Raw genomic sequence first — 22897 nt, forward strand, 5'->3', positions numbered from 1 at the left:
CCTCTCTCTCTGTGATTCCTGAGCTTTGGCTGGAAGAATGAGCTGCACATGTGCCCAGCTGCCTTTACAAACACATAAGATCTAACCCAGTATACTAACCAAACCTGCATTTCACACTCGCTGCGGCTGCGTGAACAATGTCGCATCAGCAGGTGCCCTACACAGCTCAAATAGAGAGAAATCAGAGGCATGGCAGGATGCATGCTGCTCCGTAACTCAGTTATCCAGCCATGTTGCACACCAACAAATCCACAGCTGAGTCAATATTGACTGCTTGACAGGCTGCCTGCGATCTGTTTGAGTAGCCATCACCCTCTCGCCAGTCCACAGCAGGACAATGTCATCCAACGCTAACATTTTTTAACACAGAATGCAGGTCCTTTTCAGTTCCAGATCATTTATTACCGCCCACTGTTTATATTTCCCCTGGTCATTTAACAAAGCATGCCCTGTGTAGTCATTCTGTTTCAAATGTCACAGATTTTTCATGTTTTTTTTCCAGACAAACTTCAGTGACAAACCTGCAGGAGGCAGCCATGATAAAGTGCACACCTTTAGATGAAGGATTTTGACTCTTTGACAGTTTAAAAAGAACAAAACACCAAACACTGTTTATGCTTATTTATTAAAAAATGGACTTGAAGTTTAGAGCTTGGATTTTTGGCCTATTTTGCCCAGAATTAACTATAAAGCAGATAATAATAGCTGCTAATTGGCATGACTGACCAACAGTGAGTCATCTTTATACCATGGTTTATAATTGTTAGGGAGAGAGAAAGTGGGGGATGACATGCAGCGTATGGTCAAAGCTTGAAGTTGAACCTGCGTCTCGTCTCCTATTTTCTTGCATCGTCCACTATCTGTTAAGAAGTTAAAGTAGTCGCAGGTTCAACTCCCAGCTTTGACCATTAGCTGCATGTCACCCCTGTCTCTCATAGGCTGTCCTATCAATAACAGCATAAGTGGTCTAAAGAATGAATTAAAGTATATTCATGAGAAGGAGCCATTCTCCTTATACAGATTTGGCCTCCTGGTTAATTTTGACCAAACAACCCTGATTAACTGCAATCCAAAACAGACTTTCTTGCTCCACACACTTTCTGAATTAGCAGTGCATCAATAAACCAGAAGACAGGTTACAGAAATAAGACCTTCAGTGTCATATCTTGTAGCATTGGGCCAGTGACCAAGCTGCTGTAGTTCTTCCAGATTTCGACATATTTTATGAAGGTGGTGCCGTCTATCTGTCTGCCTCCCGTAGCTCAGCATATATCACTGTGCTTGCTAAAAGTCGTCTGAAATAAGAAACTTGAACACTGTAAGGTGGCAAAACATGTTGAATTTGTATTCAGTGAAGGCCTCTATTTATTTGTTTATTTTTCCAAAAACTGCAGTGGAATAGAGTTAGCTTCTGTGTTCGACAGTAAAGGATCCATAAGGCCACTGGAGATACTTTGAAGGGCTTTACCAAAGAGTAAAAGCGATAATACAGCCTAATGAAATATAACGTCACAAGCTGCAGTGATGACGTCTGTTTTTTACTCAGTACAATGTCAGCATTTTCCTCAAGTTCATGCAAGTTGACTCCAAAATAACAGCAAGCTACATGAAGGGTTGTGAATTCAGGTGCTTTGTGATTTTGAATCAGTGCAAAATGAATAATCAGTTTATTTTGGAGTTCCTGACACAGATGGGTGCTCATTAAAATGCACTGTTTAGACTAAAATATTCAGTGTGTATTGTGTGAACACACAGTGTCAGCATCTGTGTCTACACAAAGGGCTGAAGGTGGGGTCTGTATGTCACATTGTAATGAACGCATGCAAACTATGGGGCTAAGTCTGTGAAACGTGGGGAATGCTGAGCTGTAGAACAGCAGCAATTAAACATTTGCACACTCAGAGTGTTAAATAAAGTGAAAATCAAGTCAAACAGATGGAAGTCTCAAACAGAGACGGATCACAGGTGGATAATGGTTTTAATTTGTCAGATTAAATATAAGTCTGTGATCAGAACAGCAAACAAATGTTTATGTGCAAATTATTTTTGTGTTCTCAGTGCTTTCCTTCTTGTCTGCTGAAATTAAACTTTCACTTTTCTTAATATTTGACTTTACATGTTTAAGTAAAAGCACAACTCATGATGCTCTTACCTTTTCATTTCTGTCTGACATCAAAGCATTTACAGCCAACCACTTTCTTAAGGTGTGTTCACATGGCAGGATTACAAAATCGATGCAAACATGCAAGTTTGCACAAGGTGATGTTAACCATGGGAATATACAGGTTGAAGTGACCTGACAGTCATGCAAGGTGATGTTAGGATTAAGTCAACCAAAGCCAATCAAGAGTGCTTTGATTTTCCTGGTGTTTGGTGGTTGCATAAATAAATGTCCATTCATAAAACTACCAGATTAAAAGATGTTTTCTTCTCGTGTCGCAGACGGACCTGACAAATCATGAATTCTGACTTTTTAAGAACCTGCATCATTTAATTATTTCAGCATCCTTTCAGCCTGTTTATGGTCATTAAATCACAGTAACATCTGTTTATTGTCATTAAATCACAGCCAAATCAAGTTATTGTCATTAAACCATAGCCAAATCAGTTTATTGTCATTAAATCACAATCAAATCAGTGTATTGTCATTAAGCCACAGCCAAATCAGTTTATTCTCATTAAATCACAATCAAATCAGTTTATTGTCATTAAACCATAGCCAAATCTGTTTATTGTCATTAAATCATAGTGAAATCGGTTTCTTTTCATTAAATCCTAATAACATCTGTTTGTTTGATCTTCATAGGGCTGTGGTCAGACAGATTTCAGCTGACTTTAGTGTGAGTTGTTAGATACAGTGAAACTGAGACTCAGTGGAGACAGATGGACAGGCGCTCCACAGCTGAAACAGAATACCGGTAGTTGGTGTCTGTAAGAAAAATCCTGGTAATTATCCCAGCTGACAAGTCTTTGAACCAGAATCTGGTCAGCATCAAGTAGTTTCTGGAGCGAAACATTGTTAGCTTGTGTTTCACATAACAGATAAGAACAAACCCAATTGTTGCTAAAATATACTCTTCTGAAAAAACAGAAGGAAAAAAAAAAAAGTCATGCTTTTGGCCTGAGCACAGCCTTAGTTTCAAGCTTCTACACTGTGGTTATATAACTGATCAAGCTATGCTCAAGTTAACAGACGCTTTTCCGAAGGACCCAAAGCCCTTCCATGGAGCATCAGAGAGACACTGAACCTTTACATGAAACTGCTTTAATCAATGTTACAACCAGTTTTAAACCCATGATATGGTTATTTTGTAGATGGGATGAAATCTGCAGATCATTTTGCATACAAAACTGAAGGTGATCAATTTGAAACACTTTTTGAAGCCATGGTTAAGTTCAAGAGTTCAAGTTTACAGCCTGCCATGAAACAGGAATAAAGTGCACAAAGACTGACAAAATACAAGCTGACTTGCGTTTTCAGCCCTCAGCTCTTCAGTTTTGTGTCCTAAAAAAGAGTATGAGGAACTGCCAATGTCAGAGAAAAAGAAGTACAATGCTCGGTCATTATAATTGGTCCTGGTGAATAGTGCACCCAGTTTTTACTCTCTAGACTTCTCTGTGGGGTTTTTTTTGTAACTGAAAGAGATCTTTCGCAGCTCTGGCAACAAATGAAAAAGCTAGTTTTACAAAAACAACCTCCACAACAAATGGGTCTACAGCTGAAAACTGTTCTAAGCTGAATTTGTCCTCACACTGGCTGCTCTAAATGTTCTCCACAGAGAGATTAAAATGGGAAACACCTTAAATAAGTCAGCCAGAGGAGCTCCTAACTTTGAGTTATTCCTGTGCTAGAGTAGTTTTCAAACTTTTCTTGACCTCCCCCTGCAGCAGGACTCCTGTGTGTGGACGAGACTCCATCTGCATTCAGACTGAAGAATGCAATTAAAACTCAAATCTCTCGTCAAACACATCACAGTCCCAGACAGGCACACCTAGTTCATCACTCTCCTCTCTAAATATTATCACTCATATCAAAAGCAAACGCTACAAATCTCTTCATTCACTGGCTGTGCCGGCTCTGTTTACCTGCAGAGAAACGCTTATAGAAGAGATGAAGGTGCAGAGAATAATTTATGGTTTCAGGCTAAAAGACAAAGCTGCACTTCTGTTTAATGTGATGAAAACAAAGCAGCGATGCTACATTTGTTTTCAGCTACCTCTCCCCTAGAACATGCACCAAACAATGATCAGCTCATTACCCATAATGCCCTGCTGTTACTTTTCGTGCCCTCAGGTTTTTCTCCTCTCTTCACAGCACCTTTAATCTCACTGACCCTGCTATGTATATTTAACAACCTGTTATTGATGTCTTTTTTAAAAATCAATACCTCTGTTTCATTTTGGACATTAGCATCGCTTTAATTAGCAGCCAATGAGGCGCTCAGCCTGCAGGGGTTAGCCATTACACCTGAACTCTCCTTTGAAGTCCACTGAACTTGTTATGCAGTGTCGAGCATCATGCAGAATTAATTTCAAAAGTAGTGCTGCACTGAAATAAAATTCAGTCTTTTTGATTTCATAATAACACGATATAAGCTGCTTTCTCTATTTTTCAGAACAATGATAACTGTATCAAATATATTTGCCTTTACTGTCTGAAAAGAATTTTGCACAGTTTGCTTGTTGCTGTTTTTGGGCTCAGTCTTCTATCTGGTGAAATGGATGTTTCAAGGATCCTTTGGACGTGAGAAAAACAGTTGGAATGTTTCTGCTTTCTGGAGATATCAGTGTAAAACGTCAGGAGAAGGTGTCTAATATCAGACAGTATTGTCAACTCAATAGAATTGGTGGGTTAAAATCAGGGATTCACAATATGTTTTGGGCCAATCTATATGTAAAATAACTCATAAAAGTTGCTGTCATTTACTTATCAACAAGCCCACACATCACAACACAGTAGGTGGTGGTATGGGATACAACATTATATAAACAGAAAAACAAGTACAGTCACAACAAGCTGATGGGACCTTCAAAATGTTACCGGTGTGGATGTTTTTCACTGTGTCAGAGGATAACAATTTAATATGCAAAACATATACTCCAAGTATTCAGAGACAAGGACAAAAGTCTTAAACTTTAAGCACAACAAATTGTTTAACCCTCCTGTAATGTTCATTTCTCTGGAACAGCAATAATGTTCCTGGGTCAATTGGACCCGGGCCATATTTAATTATCCAAAAGTGTCAGAACCCCAAAAAATCCCAATACACATTTTTTTAAATCTTATTTTTAACTCCTTTATCAACCATTTAAAGCAAGATATAGTCCAATGGTGTTCTTTGATTCTCACAGATCATGGTTCAATGCTGATAACTCACTCGTTTTTTTTAAATTCATGTTAAAACTTTTTTTAATGTACATTGGAAAGCCCTAAATATAAATACAATAGTTTTACATGACATGGATTTTTGTTTATTTTATTTTACATTTTGAATTTTTTTATTTTTATGAAGTGATATTGATAAATTAACACGACACCTCTTCTGTCACATGCTGCCCAGATTTTGATGCTGCCTTCAGCTGGTTTGGAAGGCATATACTGCCTAAAATAGACTTTAAAAAGGGTCAATTTGACCCGCAACATAGCAGGAGGGTTAAGTCACCTGAAAAGTCGTCATCACAATGAAGATGGATCGAGGAAATATGAAGCAGCAGTAGCAGCAGTTAACATTGGCACCAAAAAAGGCGAGCGCTGTGTAAAAGAAAGCACTTTGAATATCCTCAGAAAAACTCAATAAAAGCCAGCAGGGATGAGACTGACGGGAGTAAAGGTCACAGTCTAATTAAAGGAGTCTCTCTGTATTCAGATCATATCAAAAGCTGCTCAGGGGAAAACACAATCTTTAATTAATACACCTTATCCTCCTTGTCATGTTGAAGAAGACATTTATACTTATCTATGTCATCATCAGGAGAAACTGATTGAACAAAAGCTTTCCAGAGACACAAACTGTGTTTTCCTGCTGTGCCTGTAGCTTTATTTATCGACTCATTACTTTACTTTGTGCTGAGTGCTTGAATTGGTCGTGAAATTGATACGTCAGTTAGAGGGGAAAAAAGCCAGAGACAGAGTTCATATGTCTTATTTGGGGCTGGTAGTGAATGGTAATTGGTGAGCTGTGGCCTGGAGCAGAACTTAAAGAGCCAAAAAGGCGCTCGCTTTTCTTCAACAAAAAGAGACGAGGCACAAATAAGATCCGCAGAGTCGATGTTTCTTAACCAGTCTCCATCAAAGCTCTATTTGCTATTCCTCTGAGATGGCATACATCCAGTTCTGAGTATTAGGAGAGAGGCTGATGTGTGTTATTGTGATATTTATGTCCCATAGACTCCATAGATTGCTCACCACATTGTTTTCTGCTCCTATAAAGGGCTGAATGGGGCAGAAGTGGCCTCCGTGTTTATCACTGTTTATTCCTCTCTGTTGGTTTATTAGGTTGAGCCGCGCTGCTTTGTTTGCCTCCAGCTTGCTTGACAGCTCGGCTCCGCTGGGAATGGAGCGGCCTCGCTGTCCCAGCTCCAAATATACTCCAATTTTCACCTGACATTCAGTTTGTCCAAAGTCAGAGCTGTTCGAGGGGGATGCCGTCACGATTTCAGGAAGCTGTGCTGTCTCAAAAAGCTGATGGGATACAGCATCAATTAACTCTGAGATTTAAGAAATCTAGATTATTAGAGTGGAATTTACTCACACAACTGACAAAAATATTATCTTCACACACAAAGATGAACTGAAACTGTTTAGTTTTTGTTGATAAATCTGTTTGACTTGACTTGACTTGTTGGCAGGGCCGTGTCCAGACATTTTCTTTGACTCAGTGGCCCAACTGGAGCACTGAATTATGCAGGGGTGGTACACCAATTAATTTCATTAATTTCAAATTTTGCCTCCACTAGTCACATCTACTTCAACGACTAACATAAATGTTCAAAGTTACAATTTAAACAATAACAGATAACTTTTCCAAATATACCATTACGTTGTGAAATCTTTCTCCTTCTGCCTGGGAAAAGGTGGGTCATTAAGTGTTGTAAATCCATTGAGTTTGTCATTCATTGCTTTGGCTTTGGGTTGTCTCTGTTAAAATTTGTGCAGTTCTTAATAAGCACACTGGTGCTAATACCAGCTGCAGCTACTGCTGCTTCATTTTGTTATATCCATCTTTGTTGTGAGGACAACTTTTTAGTTGGCTTCAAAGATTTGTCATGGTCAAGCATTGTGGCTTTTTTTTTTACTTGCGGTATATATTTTTTAACTTGCAACAGGGTTGCCCTCTGAAACAGGGAAAAACATCCACACCGATGACACAATTTGTACTCTTTTGTCAGCTTGTTGTGACAACACTTATTAAGTAAAGGAAAGCAACTTTTATTGGTAATTATCGGATAAACATGTATTCTTGGAAAAATAAATCCAAATACTCAATATAACTTATCAAGTAGATATGTTTTGTGAATCCCTAATTTAACCCTCCTGATATGTTGCTGGTTAAATTGACCCTTTATAAAGTCTATTTTAGGCAATATATGCCTTCCAAACCAGCTAAATGCAGCATAAAAATCTGTGCAGCATGTGACAGAAGAGGTGTCTTGTGTTAATTTATCAACATAACTTACTAAAAAAAAATAATTCAAAATGTAAAATAAAATGAACAAAAATCTATGTCATGTAAAACTATTGTATTTATATTTAGGGCTTTCCAATGTACATTAAAAAAAGTTCATATTCATTTTAATGAAAAATGAGTGAGTTATCCTCATTGAACTATGATCTGTGAGAATTAAAGAACACCAATGCACTTAATCTTGATATTAATGGTTAGTAATGGAGTTAAAAATTAGATGTAAAACTATCACTTTTGGATAATTGAATATGCCCTGGGTTAAATTGACCCAGGAACATTATTGCTGTTCTAGAGAAAAGAACATAACAGGAGGATTAAAGAACCCACAAAAGAAAATATTACATGAATATTCAAATAAAGCTTCAAGTGCCCTCATGCAACACAGCCTAAATACTTTATTTCCCCACCTCAGCCAATCATAGAGGTACCAGGAGAGGCCAATCAGATTTCAACAGGGTCAGTTCCACCCCTGGCCGCCCCTCTTGACATGCCCCTGCCTTGAGTCAGTTGAATTTTTATAATAACAGAGTGTTTGTTTCAGTTTTTCTAAATAAGGGAAAATCTGCCCACATACAAAAATACAAATGAGGTGTTATCAAATTATAAAAGGTTTGACATCATCTTAAGATACTATATTACTCTGAGTGATTAAAAGGGATTTTTACCAAATACGAGAAAATTCTTGGTTTGAGAGAAAACCATCAGGTAGAGTCCAGGAGGTTAACGGTTCTAAGGCTGCTGTAACCTGCTTCATAGTTATTGTACAGGTTTGAGGCTGGTGTCAATCTTCTTTTGTAACTTGGGGGAAGAAACAAAACAGACATATTTCTATAGATACAATACTATTCCTGCAGATGTTTAAAAAAAATCCAATGTGGTGACACTTTACTTGAAGGAAAAAAAACTGTTTTTCTTTATAGTTTGACAGAATCAGAGTTTGAGAGATCTCTGATTAAATCATTTAATCGGTGCAGAAATTAAACTACGCAAAAAAGGTTCATGCACTCAATAGTAAGCGCTCTTTTACCTTGTCATGCATCACAGTTCACATCAGGTACAGTGTCACCTTTCACTCTCTCTCCTGTCTGCTTCTCACTCCTCTCTCTCCTCTCTGCCCCCCCCCTGCAGCCCGGGTGTGTGACAACGAGCTCCTTCGCTGCCAAAATGGTGGCGTGTGCATCAACAATGTCCGCTGCAACTGTCCCTCCGCCTACACAGGTCTGCTGTGTGAGAAGCCTCGCTGTGAGACTGAGCTGGGAGGCTGCAGGGGGCCGGACTCGGGCCAGGCCCCCCTGACACCTCCATCCTCCGCCTGGTTGCTGCTGCTGCTGCTGCTGGGCTCCACGCTGCTGAGAGCGGCCTCCTGCTGAAGAGACCCAGACCTGGTGGGAGTGATGAACCCCCCACTGCCTCCACCTTTACCTCCCCACCCCTGCCCCCTCCCCTTCGAATAACCATCGAACAGAACATGAGCTTTGGACTGAACTGAACCAAGCTTCTCCGCCGCTGGACTCTATGGACACTCGCTGACGAAAAGGGAATGTGCAGACAAAGAGTGCAAAAACTTTATTTAATTTAAAGAATATATCAAATAAAAAAAAACATATACTTCTAAAAATGAGATATTATAAAAAAAAAGAGCTTAATAAGAGTAAAATGAGTCCCCTCCCCCTCTAAGCCATACCTGGTACTGAGCTCCTTCCACTTTTAGGAGGGGAGATAACAGACTCGCTCACTTCCTCTCTTATTGCCACGGCAACAATAGCTGCGACCAATCAGCGCTCAGGCAGTGGCCGTCGATCTCCCCCAGGACGCTTCTGCGAGTTCAAGATGGCTGAACTGACATCTCAAAGAAAGTACCCCCCCACCCCCCACCCAAGAAACCAGAAACAGTCAAACCCAAACAGAGAGTGTTCTTTGCTGTCAGTGCTTTGTGGATTGAAGGAAATCTGTTGGACTGCCTCTTTGTGACACAGACCCCCTTACCCCAGTGTCGACACCCTCCCTCCTCTCTCTAGCTTCTGTCTCACCTCTTCATCCTCACCTCCTTTCCCTCCCTCCCTCCCCCCCGCCATGCTGCCACTGACCTGTGCTTTGTGAACGTTACTCTGTAAACCCTTGTTGGTTGAAAGATTATTTTGTCCGATGTTAGTGATGCACATGTGTAAGAAGCCCCGCCCCCGTTCCCTCACCTCTTCCTCCCCTCTCCTCCCCCTTCCCTCCTCCTCCTCCTCTCTTCCGGAAAGTTCCTCCGATAAATCTGTCTGATTCTTTTTCTATCTCAGACCAAACACGCTCTCGCCGTCATGGTCCGAGGATAGTGTTCACCCGAGCAGACGAGGAGCGCGTAGAAAACCATCGGTGTATTTGCAAGTTCTTTTCTCGACAGAGCAAGAAAAAAAGCATCATGTAGTCCTTTTGTATCTGAACTGTGATAGAAAACAGCCGACCTTTAATGTATCTATTCAAGACTTCCAGATGCAGAAGTTTCTTTTCTTTTATTCTGTTTCTTTCACTTCTTTACTTTGTTGAGATTACTTTTAGTTGTGCGGTTGATTTTCCTTTGTATTGGCAACGTGCTGGCATCAAAGAATATCAGTTTACATATACAGTATTAATAAAGTGTAATAAAAATCCCACCAAAGGACATTATACATGTTTTGTTCTTGCTTTAACACTTGAGAATTTAAGTGAATAAAAGTTTAAAAATTAAACTTTTTTCATCATTTGTTGTTTGAAGGTAGGTTTATCATGTCCCCATGTTTGAGATAATCTAACACTTTTCATTGACTTACAGGTGTCCTGTTTGTTTTTCTGCACCTCAACCTGATCAGACGCATTCAATATTTATTGTTTGAAATATATATATATATACCACTGCTTATGTTGCACTTTACTCTGCAGGTCAATAATTTCTAAAACTAATCTGAATAATTTAACAAAACTTTCCTCCCAAAAACTTTGACACCAATTACAGTAAAATGAGAAAAACTTTTCTTTTTTATTCTTTCCAATTAAAATGCAAAAACACAAATTTGTGACAGGCACTACACAATTAAACATACAGACAGAGTAAAGTTCTGATCATAAATGAATAATAAATAAACTCTAATTGGGTTTAAACACAGCTCTTCTGTCACGTTAGTTTTTCAGTGTAATGATGCTCTGTGCAGCAAACCTCTTTAAACAAAGCTGAATACAGAGCCAAGGAATAATGCAGCACCTATAAAACATCATTAAGATAAATAAAGATCAACTTTATTGATCACACACTGGGGAACATTTAGTTTAAATAGCAGATTAAAGAAAGATTCAAAATTGTTGCACACAAAAGTACACACACAAAGTGTATATCATTACGTACGAGATATCAAACAGATTTATTCAAAAATGAGTGTGTCTAACATTTGATGAGTCCGTCTAAATTTACATGGTGAAGTGTAAATTATTTCATTTTATATAAAAAGGCAGAAATCATAAAAAGTATATATGCTGTACATAGTTCTGATTCATAAATACAGTGACGTGTTTTAAAAATGTTTGACAAAGATTTTATAGTTTACAGAAAAAGCTCTTTCCTCACGTTATTTAACCAAATATGATGCATTCAATTCTTTTTTTTTATTTCTGTGTAAAACTTTTCAGATATTTAAAGTTTCATATTACAGCATTCTTATCTTTTTAATATCTGTACATGCTGTGTGGGACAAACAGTGGCTGTAGAAGTGCTGACAAACAAATGTATCATGTGATCTGTGGAACAAAAAGCAGCTAGCCCGCCTGACACGACAACACCACATAAAAAAATGTGTGTATCAGCTCTGGAGATATTTCCGTGCCATTTATCTCAAATTCAATCTGCTAAAGATTTTGGTGGCATGCATTGTCGGAGGCACTGAATTAAATATTTACGAGTATCGATGTCCTCCTGAGAGCCGGTGTTCAAAGTTTATATAGTGGCTGCTGTCAGACAGTCGACAGTTCATCTATAACCTGAAATATTCAAACCGCAGCCTCAGAGCTAACGCTGAGAAGAGTTTAGATTTTAAAAGTTTCACTAAAAGGAAGAAAGAAGTCGGTACCATCGACTGTTTCACTATCAGCTCCTGTGTTTTATACAAATGTTCTTTACTTCTGCACAGGAAGATGTTGAAGTGAAAACACAAATAGACCTTTTTACCCCTAACATAATGATCCTTCGTTTACAAAGAGAGGATGAATAACATATCTGTACGATACGTCAAGTATCAAGTCTTCTTACTTTGATAGGACAACGAAATTAACAGACTCCAGAGAATCCCTTTATATATCAGTTTTATTTTTTCTCCCCTTTTTTTTCAGTGTGATCATGTTTGGCAAATATAAACTTTCATAATACACTAAATAATTGTAATTCTGAATAAACAGATTAATATATAACATTTTTACATATCTGATATTTGTATGTTTACAGAAACACATTAATTCAGCTTCAATCTGCTACACTCAAGAGTTGTCCAATAAAAAACTGATATTTAATTTAGAGCCGTGCAGCCCACATTGTTTAGTTTTAAAGATGAGATGAAAAGTCACATTTTTGAGAAATAAAGTCTAAGTTATAGGAAACTCATAAATATAAAAAAATAATCACATTTATGGGATTAAAAGTAAAAACTATGAGAAGGTAAGTCATACTTGTGAGATCGAACGTTAAAGCATTGGAACAAATTCATATTCGTGAGATAATACTTTTTAGTAATTTTGACTTTTTTTATCATTTCAACATTTAGGTTCCAAATGTCTGTATTTTCTCTCGTCTGTACCAGTAAACATAATTTTTTTAATTAATTGTGGACAAAACAAGACAATTCTGACAAGACATGATGTTTGGTTTTAAGATGCACGAGTCCACCTTTTCCACAGTATTCCCACTTTAGACAAGACAACTGACTGATATGAAAAAAAGCATATTCAAATGAAAATATTTGTATGAATTTGAAGTCTAGATGTAAATAGAAGAAAAAACGAAGCATTTCATGACATTGTATATATTTTTCCTAACGGTTAAAAGCAATAATTCTTGAGAAAAGTCCAGGAATGAAAATGATTCTATCTGCATCAGCTGTAGTTAATTTAAACACACTAAATCAGAACTATCACTACTGTGTGTGTGTGTGTGTGTGTGTGTGTGTGTGTGTGTGTGGTGTGTGTGTGTTGTGTGTGTGTGTGTGTGTGTGTGTGTGTGTGTGTGTGGTGTGTGAGTGTGTGTGTGCGCGTGCATGTGTGTGTCTGCAGGGATGCCCTGATAAATTCACTCAAAGTCACTTTTTTGTCCCCTCCGGTGGCCCTTATTTTAAACTTGTGTTGGGCCCGGGTGTCGACGCTACACGCTAGGCTGAGAATTAAAATAGAGTCGACGTCATTCAGGGAGAAGACTTCATCCTGGATATCTCACCTCCAGCAGCTGTTGGCTGACCCGACCACGAAGCATCACCAGAAATACCTCTGAGCCAAACAGCTGCTGCCGCTGCCACCGCGAGGTTATCTCTCCTGAAACGTGCTTCATTGACGTGACGAGCGTGTTTAAGGGAATTACTTATTTTTCATTTCTGCCCCGCAGCTGAAACACTGTGAAACTTTTCTGTGGGGACTCTAAAGACGAATCTTAACTACTGAGGAAATGAATGCTTCTTTGGATGTGTGCTGTAATTAGCTAAAAACATAACAGGTCATGTCACTCACAGGCCACTGTAGCTCAAGGGCACAAGTCTTTTTGTGCAGATAAAAGGTGAGCAAATTATCAAGCAGACACTTTCAAGTCAATATCTCCAACTGCTGAAAAAAAGAGGGGGGAAGACAGGGGTAGGGTTCAGTACAAACTACTTTACTGTATGATAGCTTATAATTTAGGGTTAGGGTTAAGATTAGGGTTAGGGTTATAATTAGGGTTATGGTTAGGGTTATGGTTAGGGTTATGATTAGGGTTATGATTAGGGTTTAGGGTTAGGGTTATAATTAGGGTTATGGTTAGGGTTATGATTAGGGTTATGATTAGGGTTAGCGTTAGGATTATGATTAGGGTTAGGGTTATGATTAGGGTTAGGGTTAGGGTTTAGGGTTAAGGGTTAGGGTTAGGGTTAGTGTTTAGGGTTAGGGTTAGTGTTAAGGTTAGGGTTAAGGTTATGATTAGGGTTAGGGTTTAGGGTTATGGTTATGATTAGGGTTAGGATTAGGGTTTAGTGTTAGGGTTATGATTAGGGTTAGGGTTTATTGTTAGGGTTAGGGTTAGGGTTAAGGGTTAGGGTAAGGGTTAAGATTAGGGTTAGGGTTATGATTAGGGTTAGGGTTAAGGGTTATGGTTAGGGTTAGGGTTATGATTAGGTTTAGGGTAAGGGTTATGATTAGGGTTAGGATTAGGGTTTAGTGTTAGGGTTATGATTAGGGTTAGGGTTAGGGTTTAGGGTTAAGGGTTACGGTAAGGGTTAAGATTACGGTTAGGGTTATGATTAGGGTTAGGGTTATGATTAGGGTTAGGGTTATGATTAGGGTTAGGATTAGGTTTATGATTAGGGTTAGGATTAGGGTTTAGTGTTAGGGTTATGATTAGGGTTATGATTAGGGTTAGGGTTTAGGGTTTAGGGTCAGGGTTAAGGGTTAGGGTTAAGGGTTAGGGTAAGGGTTAAGATTAGGGTTAGGGTTATGATTAGGGTTAGGGTTAGGGTTATGATTAGGGTTAGGGTTAGGGTTTAGGGTTGGGTTAGGGTAAGGGGTTAGGGTTATGATTAGGGTTAGGGTTATAATTAGGATTAGGGTTAGCGTTAGCGTTAGGATTATGATTAGGGTTAGGGTTATGATTAGGGTTATGATTAGGGTTATGATTAGGGTTAGGGTTATGATTAGGGTTAGGGTTGGGGTTATGATTAGGGTTAGGGTTAGAGTTAGGGTTTAGGGTTGGGTTAGGGTTTAGGGTTATGATTAGGGTTTAGGGTTAGGATTAGGGTTAGGGTTATAATTAGGGTTAGGGGTTAGGGTTAGGGTTTAGGGTTAGGGTTATGATTAGGGTTAGGGTTAGGATTATGATTAGGGTTAGGGTTATGATTTGGGTTAGAGTTTAGGGTTAGGGTTTAGGGTTAGGGTTATGATTCGGGTTAGGGTTATGATCAGGGTTAGGGTTATGATTTGGGTTAGAGTTTAGGGCTAGGGTTAAGGTTTAGGGTTAGGGTTATGATTAGGGTTAGGGTTAGGGTTTTGATAGGGTTAGGGTTTTTATTGGGGTTAGGGTTTAGGGTTAGGGTTATGACTAGGGTTAGGGTTATGATTAGGGTTAGGGTTTAGGGTTGGGTTAAGGTTAGGGTTAGGGTTATGGTTAGGGTTAGGGTTTAGGGTTAGGGTTATGATTAGGGTTAGGGTTAGGGTTATGATTAGGATTAGGATTAGGGTTATGATTAGGGTTATGATTAGGGTTAGGGTTAGAGTTAGGGTTTAGGGTTGGGTTAGGGTTATGATTAGGGTTTAGGGTTAGGGTTAGGATTATGATTTGGGTTAGAGTTTAGGGCTAGGGTTAGGGTTTAGGGTTAGGGTTATGATTAAGGTTAGGGTTAGGGTTTTGATCAGGTTAGGGTTTTTATTGGGGTTAGGGTTAGGGTTAGGGTTATGACTAGGGTTAGGGTTAGGGTTATGATTAGGGTTAGGGTTATGACTAGGGTTAGGGTTAGGGTTATGATTAGGGTTAGGTTTATGACTAGGGTTAGGGTTAGGGTTATGATTTGGGTTAGAGTTTAGGGCTAGGGTTAGGGTTTAGGGTTAGGGTTATGATTAAGGTTAGGGTTAGGGTTTTGATCGGGTTAGGGTTTTTATTGGGGTTAGGGTTTAGGGTTAGGGTTATGACTAGGGTTAGGGTTAGGGTTATGATTAGGGTTAGGGTTATGACTAGGGTTAGGGTTAGGGTTATGATTAGGGTTAGGTTTATGACCAGGGTTAGGGTTAGGGGTATGATTAGGGTCATCGTTAGGGTTGCTGCGTCACTCTCGCTCCTAACAAGTGTGCTCGGACTTCAGCTCAGCGGGTATTAGGTTGTGGCTCTCCCCTTCATCAGCTGTGATTTGAGATCACAGCAGCTGCACGGTAAGGGTTTAGGGTTAGGGTTAGGATTAGGATTACAGTTGGGGTTGGATAAGGGTTAGGTTTGTGATTAGAGTTAGGGTTATGATTAGGGTTAGGGTTAGGGTTAGGATTAGGGTTAGGGTTATGATTAGGGTTAGAGTTAGGGTTTAGGGTTAGGGTTAGGGTTATGATTAGGGCTAGGGTTAGGGTTAGGGTTTAGGGTTAGGGTTATGGTTATGATTAGGGTTAGGGTTAGGGTTTAGGGTTAGGGTTAGGGTTATGATTAGGGCTAGGGTTAGGGTTAGGGTTAGGGTTATGATTAGGGTTAGGGTTATGATTAGGGTTAGGATTAGGGTTTAGGGTTAGGGTTATGGTTAGGGTTATGATTAGGGCTAGGGTTAGGGTTAGGGTTAGGGTTTAGGGTTAGGGTTATGGTTATGATTAGGGTTAGGGTTATGATTAGGGTTAGGGTTAGGGTTAGGATTACAGTTGGGGTTAGGATAAGGGTTAGGGTTATGATTAGAGTTAGGGTTATGATTAGGGTCAGGGTTATGATTAGGGTTAGGGTTATGATTAGGGTTAGGATTAGGGTTTAGGGTTAGGGTTATGGTTAGGGTTATGATTAGGGCTAGGGTTAGGGTTAGGGTTAGGGTTAGGGTTTAGGGTTAGGGTTATGGTTATGATTAGGGTTAGGGTTATGATTAGGGTTAGGGTTAGGGTTAGGATTACAGTTGGGGTTAGGATAAGGGTTAGGGTTATGATTAGAGTTAGGGTTATGATTAGGGTCAGGGTTATGATTAGGGTTATGATTAGGGTTACGATTAGGGTTAGGGTTTTGATTAGGGTTTGGGTTATGAGTAGGGCTAGGGTTTAGGGCTAGGGTTAGGGTTAGGGTTTAGGGTTAGGGTTATGATTAGGGTTAGGGTTTAGGGTTGGGTTAGGGTTAGGGTAAGGGGTTAGGGTTAGGTTTATGATTACGGTTAGGGTTAGGGTTTAGGGTTATGATTAGGGTTAGGTTTAGGGTTTAGGGTTAGGGTTAGGGTTTAAGGTTATGATTAGGGTTAGGGTTTAGGGTTAGGATTAGGGTTAGGGTTTAGGGTTATGATTAGGGTTAGGGTTTAGGGTTAGGGTTAGGATTACAGTTGGGGTTAGGATAAGGGTTAGGGTTGTGATTAGAGTAAGGGTTATGATTAGGGTTAGGGTAAGGATTAGGGTTAGGGTTATGATTAGGGTTTAGGGTTAGGGTTAGGGTTTTGATAGGGTTAGGGTTAGGATTATGATTAGGGTTAGGGTTATGATTTGGGTTAGAGTTTAGGGCTAGGGTTAGGGTTAGGGTTTAGGGTTAGGTTTAGGGTTATGATTAGGGTTAGGGTTAGGGTTTGATAGGGTTAGGGTTGTGATTAGAGTTAGGGTTATGATTAGGGTTAGGGTAAGGATTAGGGTTAGGGTTATGATAAGGGTTATGATAAGGGTTAGGGTTTTGATTAGGGTTTGGGTTATGAGTAGGGTTTAGGGTTAGGGTTATAATTAGGGTTATGATTAGGGTTTAGGGTTATGATTAGGGTTATGATTAGGGTTAGGGTTTAGGGTTAGGGTTATGGTTAGGGTTATGATTAGGGCTAGGGTTAGGGTTAGGGTTAGGGTTAGGGTTTAGGGTTAGGGTTATGGTTATGATTAGGGTTAGGGTTATGATTAGGGTTAGGGTTAGGGTTAGGATTACAGTTGGGGTTAGGATAAGGGTTAGGGTTATGATTAGAGTTAGGGTTATGATTAGGGTCAGGGTTATGATTAGGGTTATGATTAGGGTTACGATTAGGGTTAGGGTTTTGATTAGGGTTTGGGTTATGAGTAGGGCTAGGGTTTAGGGCTAGGGTTAGGGTTAGGGTTTAGGGTTAGGGTTATGATTAGGGTTAGGGTTTAGGGTTATGATTAGGGTTAGTGTTTAGGGCTAGGGTAAGGGTTTAGGGTTAGGGTTAGGGTTATGATTAGGGTTAGGGTTTAGGGTTGGGTTAGGGTTAGGGTAAGGGGTTAGGGTTAGGTTTATGATTACGGTTAGGGTTAGGGTTTAGGGTTATGATTAGGGTTAGGTTTAGGGTTTAGGGTTAGGGTTAGGGTTTAAGATTATGATTAGGGTTAGGGTTTAGGGTTAGGATTAGGGTTAGGGTTTAGGGTTATGATTAGGGTTAGGGTTTAGGGTTAGGGTTAGGATTACAGTTGGGGTTAGGATAAGGGTTAGGGTTGTGATTAGAGTAAGGGTTATGATTAGGGTTAGGGTAAGGATTAGGGTTAGGGTTATGATTAGGGTTTAGGGTTAGGGTTAGGGTTTTGATAGGGTTAGGGTTAGGATTATGATTAGGGTTAGGGTTATGATTTGGGTTAGAGTTTAGGGCTAGGGTTAGGGTTAGGGTTTAGGGTTAGGGTTAGGGTTATGATTAGGGTTAGGGTTATGATTAGGGTTAGGGTTAGGGTTTGATAGGGTTAGGGTTGTGATTAGAGTTAGGGTTATGATTAGGGTTAGGGTAAGGATTAGGGTTAGGGTTATGATAAGGGTTATGATTAGGGTTAGGGTTTTGATTAGGGTTTGGGTTATGAGTAGGGTTTAGGGTTAGGGTTATAATTAGGGTTATGATTAGGGTTTAGGGTTAGGGTTATGATTAGGGTTAGGGTTTAGGGTTAGGGTTAGGGTTAGGCTTATGATTAGGGGTTAGGGTTAGGGTTTAGGGTTATGATTAGGGTTAGTGTTTAGGGCTAGGGTAAGGGGTTAGGGTTATGATTAGGGTTAGGGTTTAGGGTTGGGTTAGGTTTAGGGTAAGGGGTTAGGTTTATGATTACGGTTAGGGTTAGGGTTTAGGGTTATGATTAGGGTTAGGTTTAGGGTTTGATAGGGTTAGGGTTTAAGGTTATGATTAGGGTTAGGGTTTAGGGTTAGGGTTATGATTAGGGTTAGGGTTTAGGGTTATGATTAGGGTTAGGGTTTAGGGTTAGGGTTAGGATTACAGTTGGGGTTAGGATAAGGGTTAGGGTAAGGATTAGGGTTAGGGTTATGATTAGGGTTAGGGTTTAGGGTTAGGGTTGTGATTAGAGTTAGGGTTATGATTAGGGTTAGGGTAAGGATTAGCGTTAGGGTTATGATTAGGGTTTAGGGTTAGGGTTAGGGTTTTGATAGGGTTAGGGTTAGGATTAATATTAGGGTTAGGGTTATGATTAGGGTTAGGGTTAGGGTTTGATAGGGTTAGGGTTGTGATAAGAGTTAGGGTTATGATTAGGGTTAGGGTAAGGATTAGGGTTAGGGTTATGATAAGGGTTATGATTAGGGTTAGGGTTTTGATTAGGGTTTGGGTTATGAGTAGGGCTAGGGTTAGGGTTAGGGTTTTGATAGGGTTAGGGTTAGGATTATGATTAGGGTTAGGGTTATGATTTGGGTTAGAGTTTAGGGTTAGGGTTAGGGTTTAGGGTTAGGGTTAGGGTTATGATTAGGGTTAGGGTTATGATTAGGGTTAGGGTTTGATAGGGTTAGGGTTTTTATTGGGGTTAGGGTTAGGGTTAGGGTTTAGGTTTAGGGTTAGGGTTAGGGTTAGGGTTAGGGTTAGGGTTATGATTAGGGTTAGGGTTTAGGGTTAGGGTTAGGATTACAGTTGGGGTTAGGATAAGGGTTAGGGTTGTGATTAGAGTTAGGGTTATGATTAGGGTTAGGGTAAGGATTAGGGTTAGGGTTATGATTAGGGTTTAGGGTTAGGGTTATGATAAGGGTTATGATTAGGGTTAGGGTTTTGATTAGGGTTTGGGTTATGAGTAGGGCTAGGGTTAGGGTTAGGGTTTTGATAGGGTTAGGGTTAGGGTTATGATTAGGGTTAGGGTTATGATTTGGGTTAGAGTTTAGGGCTAGGGTTAGGGTTAGGGTTTAGGGTTAGGGTTATGATTAGGGTTAGGGTTAGGGTTTGATAGGGTTAGGGTTTTTATTGGGGTTAGGGTTAGGGTTAGGGTTTAGGTTTAGGGTTAGGGTTATGACCAGGGTTAGGGTTAGGGGTATGATTAGGGTCATCATTAGGGTTACTGCGTCACTCTCACTCCTAACAGGTATGCTCCATCTCGGACTTCAGCTCAGCAGGTATTAGGTTGTGGCTTTCCCCTTCATCAGCTGCAATGTGAGGTCACAGCAGCGGCAAGGTAATCGACCGGCCTCGTGCGCATTTTTTTCTAAGCAGAGGTTTATTTTTACATACTCGATATTTTGGTGGGGCAGTTCGAGAATTGAGAAATGGCCAAACCGTTCACAATACTGAGCACCCTGATGCGGAAAAGAAAATGCTGGAGCTGGCATTTTTTTTCTATTCAGAAGACATCCCCAAGCCAGAGGAAGTTGTGGAGGAGTTCCACTCTTTTTGAGACATTCATTGTGTCAGCCATGGATCCTAACACAGATGTTTAACTGACATGTTTAACAGATCTCAGCACCAATGTGTCATCTCCTGAGGTATTGTAGACTGCCTTTGAAATTGCGTTTAAACCTCTATGTCTATTTTAATTTTAAATAAACTTTACTGTGTTGTAGACCGCTGTGTCTAACTCGACAAGCAACCTGTTGCCTTTTATGGGCTGTCTTTGATCAATAAGTGAGAATTTGTGTTTTTTATTGATAAGTAGGGGAGAAAATATATCAGCTGTTTTACAGTTGTGAATTTGACTATTAGGAGGGCCCCTTGAGGATGCTCCGCCCCCTTTGCACTGAGAGTCTAGCTCTTCCCCTGCTAGCCCCCCACCATTTCAATCAAAAATGTCATTAAAATCAAGTAAAAAACAAACTATGCCCAGTGTAAACACCACAACACTAACATCACTGTTTGTTTGCAAAACAGCAGGAACATTTTTTAAAAATTTCATGAAATATATTTTCAAAAAGCCTTTTTTCAGATTAATTTCTCAACTTGTTAGGTCAGCGTGGATTACATCAAGTGAAATTAAATATTCTGACTAGAATTGAACAAATACACTTAATAAAGTTTGAGTTTTTGTAGTCGTTTTTCTATTGGCACATCTCAAATAAAGACACCATTCAAAAAGTGTCAGGAAAAAAAACAAGTCAATCAAGCTGACTTGGAAAAAAATCTGTCAAGTTACAATAGCATTAAAAATCAGATAGAATAGATCATAATACATAAAACATCTCCTGTGCAGAGAGAAGTCATGATTCAGAATATAACCATCCCACATGTTGATAATATCGGTCTGTATTCTGATACTGTGACTGATCCTGAGTCAGTAAAACAAGTAAAATCGGGTTTAAACAGCTTCACATTAGGTCAGGTTGGAGGTATTGACCCTCCATAGTGCTCGTCTTCCCGCTCAGCTCCTGATGTGTTTGTTTGTGTGATGATCAATGAACTTATCGACCTGCGACTAGCACTTATTGATCAGTGTTTCTTTCTGCTAAGGTTGGTGCTGAGTGCTCTCTGAAAACACACGTATACAGAACATGAGTCCATAAATGCAGGAGAAAGCTGCTCATCAGGAATAGGGATCTTAGGAAATATTCTTATCATTTGAGATACTGGATTTCAGAATTTTAAGAGCCATAACCCAAAGTATCAAAAATGTAATTAAAAGACTTGAGATATTTCAAACATGTAGAGAACATGAGAATACATGAAAGTTACGTGTTTAATGATATTCTAATTTATTGAGATGCACCTGTATTTGTGCTGAATCAGCACATTTTGTAACATGAATTAAAATTGTGAGTGAATAATGCTTAAATGTAGTTTATCTGTATGATTATCAATGGTTTGCATCAAATGTTATTAGCACCTGATATTATGAGTCCAGCCCCTCATAATGGGAAACGTCTTTGAGCTGTTGCTGGGTACTTAAGTTATGCTTTATCAGGCTTTATGCATATTTCAAAATGATGGGACAAAGTCTTACCAGTTAACATTACCAACTCATTTAATTCAACAACATTCTTCACTTAGTTTGCCTCAGCATTATGTTACTCAGTGCAGGTGGTGCCTCTGTCCCTCACCAAAAACTAAAGGTCTTAAAATATTTTGAGCTATTTTTCTTCTCTGTATGCAGGACTGTACCTGTTCAGACTGGAGAAAATGAAAGAATTGTTCATTATCTTGTGATTCACATGCTATCAGCACAGTCTGTTTTCTGAGCTCACATCGGCAGAGTGAGACAACACAAGGGAGGAAAGTGATGGAGGAGGGAGACGGAGGTGACATCTTGTTAAAGTGAGAAAGAAAAAGCTGCACAGAGACACACAGAGAAACCGTTGGGATTCAACCTGCAGCAGAGTTTTTCCAGCTCTTTAAAATCTCTGACACCAGTGATGGTTTTCCAGCTGTGAGCGAGAAGTGTTTGAAATGTAAAGAGTGAAATTCCATCGTGGCTCAACACGGCTGACGGATGTCAAACACCGCTCGCTTACCACAGAGAAGAGTACACGCCGACAGGAACAGTTTCATGTGACAGTTTGGATACGAAAAACCATCTTCTGCACCCTCCAACGATGCACCTGCACCTGGGAACTCAATGTAACTGGCTATCCTGTGAGGAAATTATACCAGTGATAATGCAACCCAATCAACAACAAAGGCAATCTATTCCAAGACTCTGCAATCTGGTTTAGTTTCCATATCAGTCACCCAAACTGACGCCAGACTTCCACCAGATCAGTGTCTGGTCTTTGGCTTTGTGCTCCCTCATCCGTCAACACCCTACGCTGCATTTTCTCAACACACAACAAAGAAGGATTGCTGGACAGCTGGAGTCACGTAACCAAGGATTTCCCATGGTAATTACTAAATGAATGGTTTTCCTCCTCCATGATGAGCCTCTCCTCATTGATGTTGTCTTTGTTGGCCTCTGAAAACCTTTAACCTGTTGACTCCAGGCCTGGCTCGCTCATTATGATGGCCTGTTGTTGTAGTTCCATTAAATACAATCCGGGGATTACACTTTAGGTCTGATCTACTAAAGGTTTGCATGTTAAAACATGAGCAAACTTGATCATGTTACTTCTGGAAACGCTGAGATGTCACTGCTGGGGTTCACCAGTGTGTTTATTTGCCTCCTTCACCAAGACCTCCAACTCCATGGCTTCAAACTTCTGCTCTCCCAAACTCTCC

At 39.8% G+C, this 22897-nt stretch overlaps 1 protein-coding gene across 1 annotated transcript in view; it reads left to right on the top strand.

Annotated features, from left to right (window-relative positions):
• ntng1a (netrin g1a) overlaps positions 1-10334 on the top strand; it is a 337096-nt gene extending 326762 nt beyond the window's left edge. The window contains exon 15 of the mRNA XM_034705917.1: positions 8814-10334. Coding sequence (XP_034561808.1) covers positions 8814-9055 — 242 coding nt within the window. The 3' untranslated portion in view covers positions 9056-10334. The remainder of the gene's footprint in view (positions 1-8813) is intronic.
• Positions 10335-22897: the final 12563 nt, after the last annotated feature.

The sequence above is a fragment of the Notolabrus celidotus genome, chromosome 17 (genome assembly GCF_009762535.1).
Source record: "Notolabrus celidotus isolate fNotCel1 chromosome 17, fNotCel1.pri, whole genome shotgun sequence".
Lineage (NCBI taxonomy): Eukaryota > Metazoa > Chordata > Actinopteri > Labriformes > Labridae > Notolabrus > Notolabrus celidotus.